This window comes from Arachis hypogaea, chromosome 10 (genome assembly GCF_003086295.3).
Source record: "Arachis hypogaea cultivar Tifrunner chromosome 10, arahy.Tifrunner.gnm2.J5K5, whole genome shotgun sequence".
Lineage (NCBI taxonomy): Eukaryota > Viridiplantae > Streptophyta > Magnoliopsida > Fabales > Fabaceae > Arachis > Arachis hypogaea.
In genome coordinates this window covers 21,189,015-21,201,322 of record NC_092045.1, presented here as the reverse complement: position 1 = coordinate 21,201,322, position 12,308 = coordinate 21,189,015, and the positions used below count along the sequence as shown (strand labels likewise).

The window sequence follows — 12,308 nt, the reverse complement described above, 5'->3', positions numbered from 1 at the left end:
AAAATATAGTTTTACATTTTTATCCATTTTTAGTGATGTTTAAGACTTAAAATTTAAACTCCAAGCGTTCCAAATAATTTTAGTAGTTTTATACAATTTTTATAGGCAAATTAGCTTCATATAACACTCAAATAATAATCCAAAAATAGAGAAGCATCACTAGAATTAAAAATCAAGCATAAAATTACTACAAAGTGACTTATATGAACACCTAATCAAGTACAAATATATTCTATCTAATCCCATCCCTTACCTCTTATTTAATTCAGTTCTTAGACCTTTCATACACTAGAAAATACTCACAAAAAGGTAGAGACATGGTTGATGGTGGTGCAGTATTTTTTTTGGCAAAAAAGTATCGCAAAAAAGTGATGAAATTAACTACTTTGAACTTGAATTTCTCTGACTCCTTAGGTGTGCTCCATATGGACTTCAAGAGGGGTTTTATATACAAGAAAGAGAGCAAGAATTTATCATGGCCACTGCTAAAAGAACTAAAAAGAATAGAGAAGGAACAAGAGCTCACCTTGCTGAATTTTCGATAAAAATGCAAGAATTAGTAAAAATGGGCAAGAAATTATGTTTGTATTACTTGAATTTTTGAAGAACACATGAAAAATAATGGAAGAACTGCTGAAATCAAGGCTGAAATGTAGAGAAAAGGTACAATATTTTTCTCTCTTTCTCTCTTAAGAATTCGGTAAAAATGCATAAGTGTTTGTAAAATTTGTGAGCCAGGTTTCTTTAAATAAAAATTCAAAGTATTGGCTGAATTAATTGTGGTAAAAGGGCTGAAAATTTTCGTGGTCTAGAGATAAGTATTAATGAAGAAGGGCTTAAAAATGAGGAAGTTTGGTCAGCGCTCGCATGTCGAGCTTATCCGCAATTAACCGTAGTTACTCGGGGTTAAAAACACAGCAGAGAGGGGTGAGAGGCTAAGATAATCTCAACACAGAGACTAAGAGGGAGGAGTGAGTTACTTGGGTGGCAAGTAAGAGGATTCTGGGTTTTTAGGAGTCGTTTGTAGAATACTAGTAAAAAATTCGATTCGAGGTAATTTTTACCTTATGGTAAAATAATTAATGGCTAAGATTTATTTTTAAAGAAATAAATTATGAATGGATGACTAATATTAATTTTGGGCACAATTATTAAGATAGAATTTATTTTTACCATTGATTCTGAGTTTTTCGGTTACTATTTTTTTCTCGTCTCACGCAAAATCGTAACTAAAAATGAATTTCTGGTTCAAAAAGTCTTTAGTGAAAAAATAAATCACTAGCATGCAAATGTTTACTTTTTACTAGTCAAATTTGACTTTGAGAAATTAATTACCCTCGTTAAGTCAACTAGTCAAATTTGACCTGTTGATTATCATTTTCTAATTTATTTTCTTTTTTTATCATTAGACCTGCTTCATTAATAGTTTATCGAAAGGCGGATTCTTATACCGTTTTGATGAATCATTTCTTCTTGACTTAAATTGACATCGTTTTATATGGTGAGGTGTAATTTAACATATTAGGTTAGTTTCTGTTAATAGCGTTAGTGAAGGAAGTGACAGAAAGACTAATGTGACTAATTTAAAATTTTTTAGGGATAAATCAATGTTCGAAAAATCAGACCGGATCGGTCGGTTTGACCGGTCTAATCATGAACCGGCAGTAATTAAGGTCTGGTTTGCCCCCTAAAACCATTTCTCTAAAAACTAGAGGAGAACCGTCGAACCGGCCGATTGAACCGGACAAGGAATTTAAAAGAAACGGCGTCGTTTTTGCCAAATTTGCTTACTTTCACTCTTGGTCCTGAAGCTCCTTCGTTTCTTGCTCCCTTTCTCCCTCCCTTTCTTTCATTCACAGAAACTCAGCCAAAAAACCTAGAACTGTAAGCCTACACCACCGCCGCCGCAAGGAGTGGCATACTGCCGCCGTCCGGCCGTCTATCTAGCTTCCCTCGTGCTCCAAGTCTTCAACCCCCGTTCGCTGTCACCGATCGCAGCTGCTTCCTCGAGCTCGGCGTCCATCGTCTTTGTCTGCTCAGCCGCGCTTCCGCCGCCGTTGGTTGCCGTTAACGTTCGCGTCTTCGTTCAGCCGTCGTCTTCGTTCGCGTTCTTCGCCGTTCAAGTTTACTCGGCGTTCACCGTTCGTGTTCACTCGCCGTTCACCGTCGGGTTCGCGTTCGTCTGGAAGCCACGTTGCCCTGCTTCAAACTCTGCGACCAACCCGCGCGCTCCACCTAGCCGTCGAACTGCTCTCTTTTGTCGCCGCCGTGAGTTCCCTAAACCCACCACCAGACAATACACTCACACAACACCAATACTCTGCTTCAAACTCTGCAACTTCTTATTTCTGTTACAATAAGTAACTATTTGATTTGCAAGTGGTTTGGGTTTTTTTGATAGACTGAATTAAAGTATCCAATGGTTATGTTCTCTTCTCTATCACATTGATACTAAGTTTTGAATTCTCTTATTTCGTTTCAAGTTTACCGCACTCAACATGTTTGATTAAATGCTTTAACCATATTTCGGGTTGGTTTTATCATTTCTAGCTTTAGAAACTTAGTAAGTTGATTGCATGTGAAATTAGAATAATTGGATCTTAGTAATTAGGAAATTTTAGCTGCACAAAGAGCATCTTTGTAGAAAACATATTAGCATGATGATTCCACTTGAATTAGTGTTCTTCTGGTAAATTTTAACTGTTAGTGTGAACTTGTTAATTTGCTAATTGTTCTTGTGTTGTTGTTCTGTTGTTCTTCTGTTATTTTTATTTTATTTTTTTTTGTTGTGATTTTCTGTTCTTGAACTTGTTAAGTTGATAATTTGCTAAATTGTTGGGCTGCTGTTGTTTTAATTTGCTAAATTGTTAGGTTTCTACGATTTAATTTGTTGGATTTTCTATTTAGGTCTTGTTCTTGTTTATTTGCTAAATTGTTGTTGTGTATTTATTGTTGTCTTTGAGATTCTTGCTGGATATTGGTGATCATTGATTTATTATATGCCTCATGTTTTCATTGTTTTCTTCTTCTGAAGGGAAAAAAAAAAATTCTGTTTTCATTGTTTTGTTGATTGTTTGTTTTGTTTCAGAAATTAAATTTCTGTGATCAATGCTCAAACTCTAAATGCTGTTCTGTTGGTTTTGCAGTGTTTGTTTTGTTTCAGAAATCAATTTTTTGTTATCAATCAATGCTCAAACTCTGAATGTTGTTCTTCTGTTTTTGTTTTGTTTCATAAATCAATATTTTGTGATCAATGCTCAAACTCTGAATGTTGTTCTGCTGTTTTCGTTGTTTCAGAAATCAATTTTTTGTGATTAATGCTCATACTCTGAATGTTGTTCTGTTTTGTTTTAAGGCTGTGTTTAGAAGAGGTGATTGATTTCTGAGTGTTGTTTTGTTTTTGTTTTAAAGCTGTGTGTTGTGTTCAATTTTCATTTTGTAGGAAATTCTTTGAGGTATATAAGAATTAAGAAAGAAAACTATTTTAATGGTATTGTTCTGTTGATTCTGGTATGCTACAAGCTTGAACATAGAATTGAAGAGAAAAACCCTTTATTATTTTATCATTGGCCTATTTTTGGCATTGCATATCATTGTAGTTTGTTTATTCATAGAACTAGTTGTTTATGATCCCCTTTTGAAGTTAAAAAAATGCAGTAGAAGAGTGTTTAGAACCAGTTGCTTTATTCATTGAATTTTTATAGAATCAGGTGTTTATTATAAAACGGTTTTTTTGGTTGAACCGGTTGAACCAATGAATTAGTAAACCAGTAACTAGAGCGGTTTGATGACTGGTCTGGTTTTCTGAACCTTGGGATAAATTTGACTAAAAAAATTTTTTGGAGATTAAAACTTAGATGACGCAATTTTTCTGGGAGCAATTTGACCTATTTCATTTTATAATTGGTAGAGTTTAAAAAAAAAAGGTCGCAACAAATGACAGGGTCATTGAGCAAATAAGGACCCAGGGAGGACCTCCATGCAAATTGCATTAACCTACCTACGAAACCAACAAATCAGAAAATAAGGAAAACAAAAGTTACAAAATCACTGAGCGACGGCGGAGCGTAGAGGTTTGCGACGCACCATTACAATGGAATTCGAACTCCCAAACAAGGCCTTAACCACCACGCGCTTTTCGGAGCTGAATCCGCCGCTATCAGAGAAGGTTCTCAAAGCTTTATCGGAATCCGGGTTCAACTTCTGCACGCCGGTTCAAGCCGCCACCATTCCCTTGCTCTGCAGCTTCAAGGATGTCGCCGTCGACGCCGCCACTGGTTCAGGCAAAACCCTAGCTTTTGTCGTCCCTCTCGTCGAGATTCTTCGACGCTCCTCTTCTAACCCCAAGCCTCATCAGGTTCGTTCTTCACCAGTTACTTTTCTTTTGTACCACTGTATGAAGCTTGGTAATTGAAATTTATAAGGTATATTAAAGACTAGTATTCGAATAAGTATCATTCAACTATTAACCTTTCAGCTTGGAAGGATAAAATTCCATTGGCCTCTTTAATTATTTATTTTTAGCTGCTATGACTTTGGGGAATGAAAGACTTGGAATAGGGGTTACTGGATAGAAGTGTGTTAAATGCTTTTTTTTTTTTTGGCTTATACTAGGTACTAGGAATAATCATATCCCCCACAAGGGAGCTATCACATCAAATATATCATGTAGCACAACCTTTCATTTCAACTTTAGCGAATGTTAAGTCCATGCTGCTTGTTGGTGGAGTTGAAGTGAAATCAGACATGAAGAAGATAGAGGAAGAAGGCGCTAACATACTAATTGGCACACCTGGGCGGTTGTATGACATAATGAACCGGATGGATTTCTTGGATTTCAAAAACTTCGAGGTATATAATACTTTTCGGTTTCACAGTTAGTCTTCAAGGATGATTTGATAGTATGTGACTATGTTTGCATGTGTGTGCGTGTGTGAGATAGTGTGCATATATAACTTTAGAAAGAATGTTGGAGGTTTAATGTGGTTCTTGATCTTTTATGGGACATATGCATTTTTCACTTAGCAGAGGACCAAAAGTCCAAGACTTAACGATGCAATGTTATGAACTAGGTTCACCTGGAAAATTTGACTTAAAGTGATAGAATGCTTGGTTTGATTTTGCTTTTTACCACTTTGGAAGATGACAGTATTGTGTTTATAACTGTGCTTACAGATTTTGATTTTAGACGAGGCTGATAGACTCTTAGATATGGGATTCCAGAAGCAGATAACTTCCATTATATCTCTTTTGCCTAAGCTTCGAAGAACTGGCCTGTTTTCTGCTACTCAAACTGAGGCTGTTGAAGAGCTTGCTAGAGCAGGATTGAGAAATCCTGTGAGGGTTGAAGTTCGGGCAGAGGCGAAACTTTTAAATGCTCCTGCAGCATCAAAACAACCTGAATCTACAAAAACACCTTCTGGGCTTCAAATTGAGGTATGAAGTATTCCATCGTAGTGCATATCATAAGTAACTTTGCTATCCAATGGTTTCCCTCCTCCATTTTAGCACCAAGTCACTTCAATATATTTGGTATTTAGCAGCTAGACTCTAGCATCCCTACCCTAATTCATATATGTTTAAGGTATTGCTAATTCATGTCATGACACCATTCATGCTCAGCTTTTTTCTTATATTCAGCTTGTTGTCATTTTGATTTTGCAGTACTTGGAATGTGAGGCAGATAAGAAGCCATCACAGCTAGTAGACATCCTTATTAAGAACCGCTCAAGAAAAGTTATAATGTGAGATAAATATTAACCATAATCAATAGTGTAATCTGAGTGGTAAAATTTTAGTGTATCTTGCTCAAAAGGTGATTTTGATTCCAATACAGATATTTCATGACTTGTGCTTGTGTTGACTATTGGGGAGTTGTCCTTCCACGCCTCTCTGTTTTGAAAGGCTTCTCCTTGGTTCCTCTTCATGGAAAAATGAAGCAGGTAAAAGCCTTTCTGTTACCATTTGTCAACATAGAAGCTTAATATTCTGTAAATTAAATCAATGATAGTTTCTTCATCACTCTCAAGTATTGCTTAACTCTTACTGTTTGTATGGTTGATTGATTATGAATTTCTTTGTTGCTGTATAGACTGTTAGGGAGAAAGCATTAGCCTCCTTTACATCCCTTTCAAATGGAGTTCTGCTATGTACAGATGTTGCAGCACGTGGACTTGACATACCAGGTGTAGATTGTATAGTGCAGGTACCTTCTTGACCATATTTATATGCAGTTTGACTTTGTGTTGATTGGTGTGTTTTATCACCTTTTGGTTTTGGATGCCAAAGTAAATTATTCATTGTCATTCAAATGTTCTCTTGATATCTTACCATTTGAATTCATACATTGACTGAATGATCTTGATATGTTCCCTGTTTCTGCACAGTATGATCCTCCTCAAGATCCAAATGTTTTCATACACAGAGTTGGTCGAACTGCTCGGCTGGGTAAACAAGGTCATGCTGTTGTCTTCTTATTGCCAAAGGTATCGTCGAGTGTATTCATGTTTTAATGCATTTCCACATTTCCCAATACAAGGTTCAAGTGTGTTCCCTTTTCGGTTAACTAACTTGTATAAGTGTTTAGGAGGAGTCTTACGTAGAATTCCTACGTATAAGAAGGGTCCCTCTTCAAGAGAGAAAATTCTCTGATGATGCACCTGATGTTGTACCTCAGGTTTGTTTGCACCCTCATCATCTTATTTATTTTGTTCATGACTATTTTAATCATACAAGAGTAGGAGTCATCACTCATGCTCATTAGTGGTTAATAAGTTTTTAATAATATAATAAAGACTCCCTTTTATGCTGGTTAGTAATAGTCAGTAGAGCTCTAATAGAGGCAACATACTGATTTGTAGAAATAAATTCTCTGATACTACTAAGAAAAGCCCTGATGGCTACTTAGGCTGATGCTGATTCACTCTTGGATGTATTTTGTGTTGATTGATTGTTTGCACAAACGTGCATATCAATCTTATATTTATCAAAGTTTGGATGAAAATTGTATACAAAATACAAAATTATAACTTGTTTCCCAACTCCTGATAACTATATTACTAAAATATGGTTCAGATTCGTTCTGCTGCGAAAAAAGATCGTGATGTTATGGAGAAAGGAGTCAGGGCATTTGTTTCCTACATCCGTGCATACAAGGAGCATCACTGTTCATATATTTTTAGGTGAGCAATGTTTATGAGAAGTGTTGTTTGTCTTTCTATAAATTCATTAAAGCATCATAATTTGCAAGAAATGCTCACCCTACTTACAGGTGGAAAGAACTTGAAATTGGTAAATTGGCCATGGGACATGGCTTACTGCAACTTCCTCTAATGCCAGAGGTAAAACATCATTCACTTTCTACCGAGGGATTTGTACCGGTTGATGATATCAATTTGGAGGACATTAAATACAGGTAAATGCAAAATTCATGCATAACCCTTCTGTGGTAAAAGCATCAAATGTACCACTCTATTTAATAGAGAATCTATCATGCTTATTGTCATATTTTCCAAGAGACGATAATTGAAGCAAGTAACTTGATGCGCATGACTGGATTTGAAGCTCACCAATGTCTAGTTGGAGCTATGTGGAGGGTTAATAGTCTTGGTCTTAGCTAGATTAACCAATTATTTATTTTTGATGCCCTTTCTAATATGTTAGACTGATGGAAACTATACAGTTCTTATTGCATAAATTTGTATTTTTAGGTTGAATGCACCATATTCATATTTAGTGCCTTCCATTGTAAATAAAAATATAATTTTTCCTTTTCTCTTGGAATCCTGTGCTGATACTTTCAACTATTTAGAGATAAATCTCGTGAAAAACAAAGGAAGAAAAACCTGCAAGCAAAGAAAGAAGCAAAAGAGAAGGAGAAAGAGGCAAAACCAGAAAAGCCAAGCAAAACTCCCAGTGCACCTACTGCCATGAGGAAGAAAACAGCTCGACAGAGACGTGCTCAGCAGACAATTGAAGATGAGGAAGAGTTGATGCAAGATTACCGCTTGTTGAAGAAACTGAAGAAAGGGACTATAGATGAGAATGAATATGCTAAGTTGACAGGCGCTGAGGAATTACTCTGAATACCAATTTTGTGTGTTATGGAAAGAAGTGTGTTTAGTTTAGTGCAATATTAGCTAGAAAATTGCAGCATCCCTTGATGCCACATTTTTTCTCTTGGCATTCTCCGAAAGGTCTGGGATTAAGACATCTCTCGCTACTGATGGCATTGTCGCATCGAGTCCAGAGAACTGATTTCCATTCTGCAGCTCAGAGAGTTGAATTGACTCAATGACTTCTGCAGCTGATTATACTGGGAAAGCAACGACAAAATGCTTAAGTTTGGGGTAAGGCACAATTTCTTCAATGAGAAAAACAGGGCCTTTTAAAAAATTACCAACAAAATAGTTGATTTTACGACTTTTTTTGTTCAATCTACCATTTCTGTTATTCTTTACTTAGGGTGCATCATCCGTGTAACTTTGATTAGTCTGATAGTGTCAGAGTCTGTAGAAGTGTAGAAGCATAATTATGTTCTAGTTATTTGTTACGTTAATCAACAGAATAGAATTTTGCCTTGTACTTATTACTGATATTGATTCATTTAAGATTTAAGCCCCTCACCTTGTTGGTGGTGATTTACATTTTATTTTATTTTTCTAAAGAAGTTTTACCCTTGAAGTAGTTCAGTAGTTCTGTCCATGAAAGTGTTGAATTTAAAATTTACATTGAAATGAATATTTTCTTAGGTAACTTATACTGACGTCCTAGGATTCAACGGTATTTTAATACACGATATACCTTCATTTTACGAAAAGATATACTAACCTCCATTTAAGTTACATGATATTCGGAAGATTGATATACATCATACACCCAAATCCTCTCTCCTTGTTAGTCTGCTAGGGTTCCCGAACACTAACAGACAGACTTGTATAGTGAGCTGTCTATTTTCCTACAACAAATCGTGCCTCACTATCGCCAAGTGCTGCATTGTATCGGTTTTCATATCCTTTAAGACGGAAGGAACGTCGTCAGAGACAACACAAGAGACAACGGAACGAAGAGAAGTCACAATAGAAGACCTAAATGAATTTTGAGAGTTTGAAGAAGGTGATGTAATAGGAGGAGTGGAAAAATGCATAGTGTGGTTGGGAAACTGATCACGGACATGATCATAAACCCAATATGGATTCAAACTGCCATGAGCAATATATGGAGGAAACCGGAGGGATTCAGAATGGTGGAGATCCAGCCAAAGGTTTACCAATTTTTCTTCCATAAAGAGGCAGATATGAAGAAGATGCTGAAAGGAAACCCATGGATTTTTAGAAATTCATGGCTCATGGTTAAAAAGTGGGAGAGGGACACAACTCCTACAAATATGAAGTTCACAAGAGCAGAAGTCAAGCTACAACTTTGGAACATGCCAGAGCATTGCAAAACGATAGTTTTGGGGAAGAAAATAGCAGCTAAAGATGGAAAAGTTAAGGAATGTAGTCTTTTCTCAGCTGGGTCAGGGAAAGAAAGCTTCCTGAAAGCAACAGTAGATATGGAGATAACGGAACCGCTTCGAAGAGGAATCACGATGGGAAGCAAGAGAGATGAGTCAACGTGGGTCAGGTTTAGGTATGAAAAGCTCCCAACCTTCTGTTATGCCTGCGGAGTGATAGGCCATGATGAAACAAATTGTGGGAAGTGGAATCGGAAGAGGATGACAGAATGGGTCACAGTGGACACAATGGGAGCAAAAATGGATTTGGCAGAACCAAAACATAGTGGGGAAGGAAATATGCCAAACAACAACTATACAAAGGTGAACAAAGAAGCGAAAACGAGTGTGATGGCGAAATTGGCCAGCCTCACTATGAAGGACACAAACCTGCAAACAAATGAGAAAGAGACTGCAGAAGCAAGCCACAGAAAAAGTACCGAGGAGGTGAAGGAAGGGAAGAAGACAGGGAATGAAGATGAGAACCAAATTAGAACTGAAATTGGAGAGCAAAAGAAATGCCAACAAGAAGAAACAAAACATGAAACTCAGAACAAGAAATGGAAAAGGACGGCACGAGAGGCTCTGGTCAAGACCACAGATGAAAGGAAAAAGGAGGAGATGGAGCTGGGGAAAAGGAAGAATGGTGAAACCATAAAAATAGAGACTGATCAGGAGGAAATACCCACCAAGAGCCAACATTATGAGACGGAGGAACACTTGGCAGAGGTTGCAAAGCAGCCTTACCAGGAAACATGAGACTCCGAAGTTGAAACTGCCATGGACTTGAAAACCCATGGGCAGTTAGAGCTCTTAACAAGCTCTTGAAACAACAAGATCCCAACCTTGTGTTCCTCATGAAAACAAGGAGAAAAAGTGAAAAACAGAGGAGGATTAGTTAATGTTATGGGAACCGATTGTGATGGAGAAGGAAAGCAACGGTCAGGAGGATTAGCAGTTTTGTGGGACAGCACATTGGAAGTAGAGATAACATCCATGTCAAGGAACCATGTGGACATGATCATTCAAGAAAATGGAAGAGGGCAAGCATGGAGAATTAACTGTTTTTATGGTAATACAAAGGCAACAAATAAACAAAGATAATTGGATGGGATCTCCTAAACTCCTTGGGACAAACCAAAAACATGTCTGTGGTTAGTGTGTGGAGATTTTAATAAAGTTTTGGAGCAAAAAGAGAAACTCGGAGGATATGCTAACACTTGGTCTAACAATCAGGTTGGGGAAGCAAATATTCAAGAAAGGCTAGATAGAGCAGTGGCAACAATAGATTGGAAGGAAGCATTCCCGAAAGCAGTGGTAAAGCATCTTCAAAGATACAGATAAGACTATTGTCCAATCCTAATCGATGTTCATGGGGAGAGCTTAAAAAGGAAGAAGAGGCCATATATTTTCAGATTCAAAGAAATGTGGCTTAGAGACTCTGAATGCAAAGAGATTATCAAAAGAAGTTGGGCAGTGAACTATAATCAGATTGAAGAGAAACTAAGAAAGTGCAGCAAAGCATTGAAAGAATGGAGGAAAGAGAAATTTGGGGAGCTTCCGAAACAAATAAAGGAAAAACAAGAACTCATACGACAACTTACATCTGACTCACAAACTGAAGAAACAATTCTGAATTTGGAAACGGCACAGGCAGACTTAGACGAACTCTTCTATCAAGAAGAGATTAAATGGGCCCAAAGATCTCGTGCAAACTTGTTGAAAGTGGAGGACAAGAACACTCGATTTTTTCATCAGACGGCATCTCAACGAAGAAGAAGGAATAAGATTGAAAGAATCACTGATGACGAAGGGAATCTCTATGAAGAAGACGAGAAAATTGAAGGCGGAGGAAATTTGGGAAGTTGAGAAAGCTACAGAGGCAATTAGAGAAAGAATATCACAGAAAGCTTACAACATCCTGGGCAGCAACTTCACTAGAGAGGAGGTTAAGGAAGCTATGAAGCAAATGTACCTAACGAAACCCCCAGGGCCTGATGGAATGCTGGCTCTTTTCTATCAAAGAATGTGGGATATTGTGGGAGTAGAGACGACAAATTAGGTGCTGAATTGCCTAAATGATGGAGGTGAGTTGGCAGATTTGAATAAGATGCACATTTTTGCCTAATTCCAAAAACTAAGAACCCGAAGCATACAAAAGAATTTAGGCCAATCTCACTTTACAATGTTTTATTCAAGATAGTGACCAAAGTAATTGCAAATAGGCTGAAGATTATTTTGCCGAGTATTGCGGGTGAATGTTAAAGTGCTTTCCTCCCGAAAAGATTGATTACTGACAATGTTTTGATAACTTTTGATATCTTTCATTTTATGAGGAAGAGGAAGGAGGGACAAAAGGCTATCTACGATAGGATTGGATTGAATGACAATTTCTTCTAGAGGTTCTAAAAGTCATGGGCTTCCTTAACAAATGGATTGAACTGATTGGTAGATGTATAAGTTCAGCATCCTTTGCAGTTCTAATTAATGGTGCACCCTCCAAGACATTTAATCCCACGAGAGGGATTAGGCAATGGGGGATTCCCTTACCTTTTCATCCTTTGTGCAGAAGTATTTTTTAGTTTATTGATCGAAGTTCAAGAAAAAAATAATCCGTGGAATTAAAATAGCAAGACAAGCACCAGAAATTTTACACCTATTTTTTTGCATTATATCTTTACAAGAATATCAGGTCAAGAAATAACGGTAGTAAAAGACATCTTTCGATAAAATATAATTTCAAGAGATGATGGATATCTTTTAGAAATTTAGAACATTTTTTTAATTAATTTTGGAGAAGAATAAAATTTTAATC

The 12,308-nt window shown here is 37.0% G+C and overlaps 1 protein-coding gene across 2 annotated transcripts; it reads left to right on the top strand.

Annotated features, from left to right (window-relative positions):
* The first annotated feature begins 1,782 nt into the window (after nt 1–1,782).
* On the top strand, nt 1,783–8,650 carry LOC112715351 (DEAD-box ATP-dependent RNA helicase 18). Of its 2 annotated transcripts, none has more exons than XM_025767113.3 (12): nt 1,783–2,268; nt 3,911–4,357; nt 4,615–4,851; nt 5,176–5,436; nt 5,665–5,744; nt 5,837–5,942; nt 6,092–6,205; nt 6,387–6,485; nt 6,587–6,676; nt 7,075–7,181; nt 7,271–7,414; nt 7,811–8,650. In XM_025767113.3, the coding sequence occupies exons 2-12, from the start codon at nt 4,094–4,096 to the stop codon at nt 8,082–8,084; spliced, it is 1,776 nt and encodes a 591-aa protein (XP_025622898.1). In that variant the 5' UTR covers nt 1,783–2,268; nt 3,911–4,093; the 3' UTR covers nt 8,085–8,650. The 2 variants fall into 2 exon arrangements, with proteins under 2 accessions (XP_025622898.1, XP_025622899.1); XM_025767114.3 differs by having other exon boundaries at nt 1,784–2,268; nt 3,944–4,357.
* Nucleotides 8,651–12,308: the final 3,658 nt, after the last annotated feature.

Coding starts and splice junctions, on each gene's coding strand:
- LOC112715351 (XM_025767113.3), top strand. CDS start 4,094: ATGGAATTCGAACTCCCAAACAAGGCCTTAACCACCACGCGCTTTTCG. Junction 6,486..6,586: donor TTGTCTTCTTATTGCCAAAG/GTATCGTCGAGT, acceptor ATAAGTGTTTAG/GAGGAGTCTTACGTAGAATT. Junction 7,415..7,810: donor TTGGAGGACATTAAATACAG/GTAAATGCAAAA, acceptor TCAACTATTTAG/AGATAAATCTCGTGAAAAAC.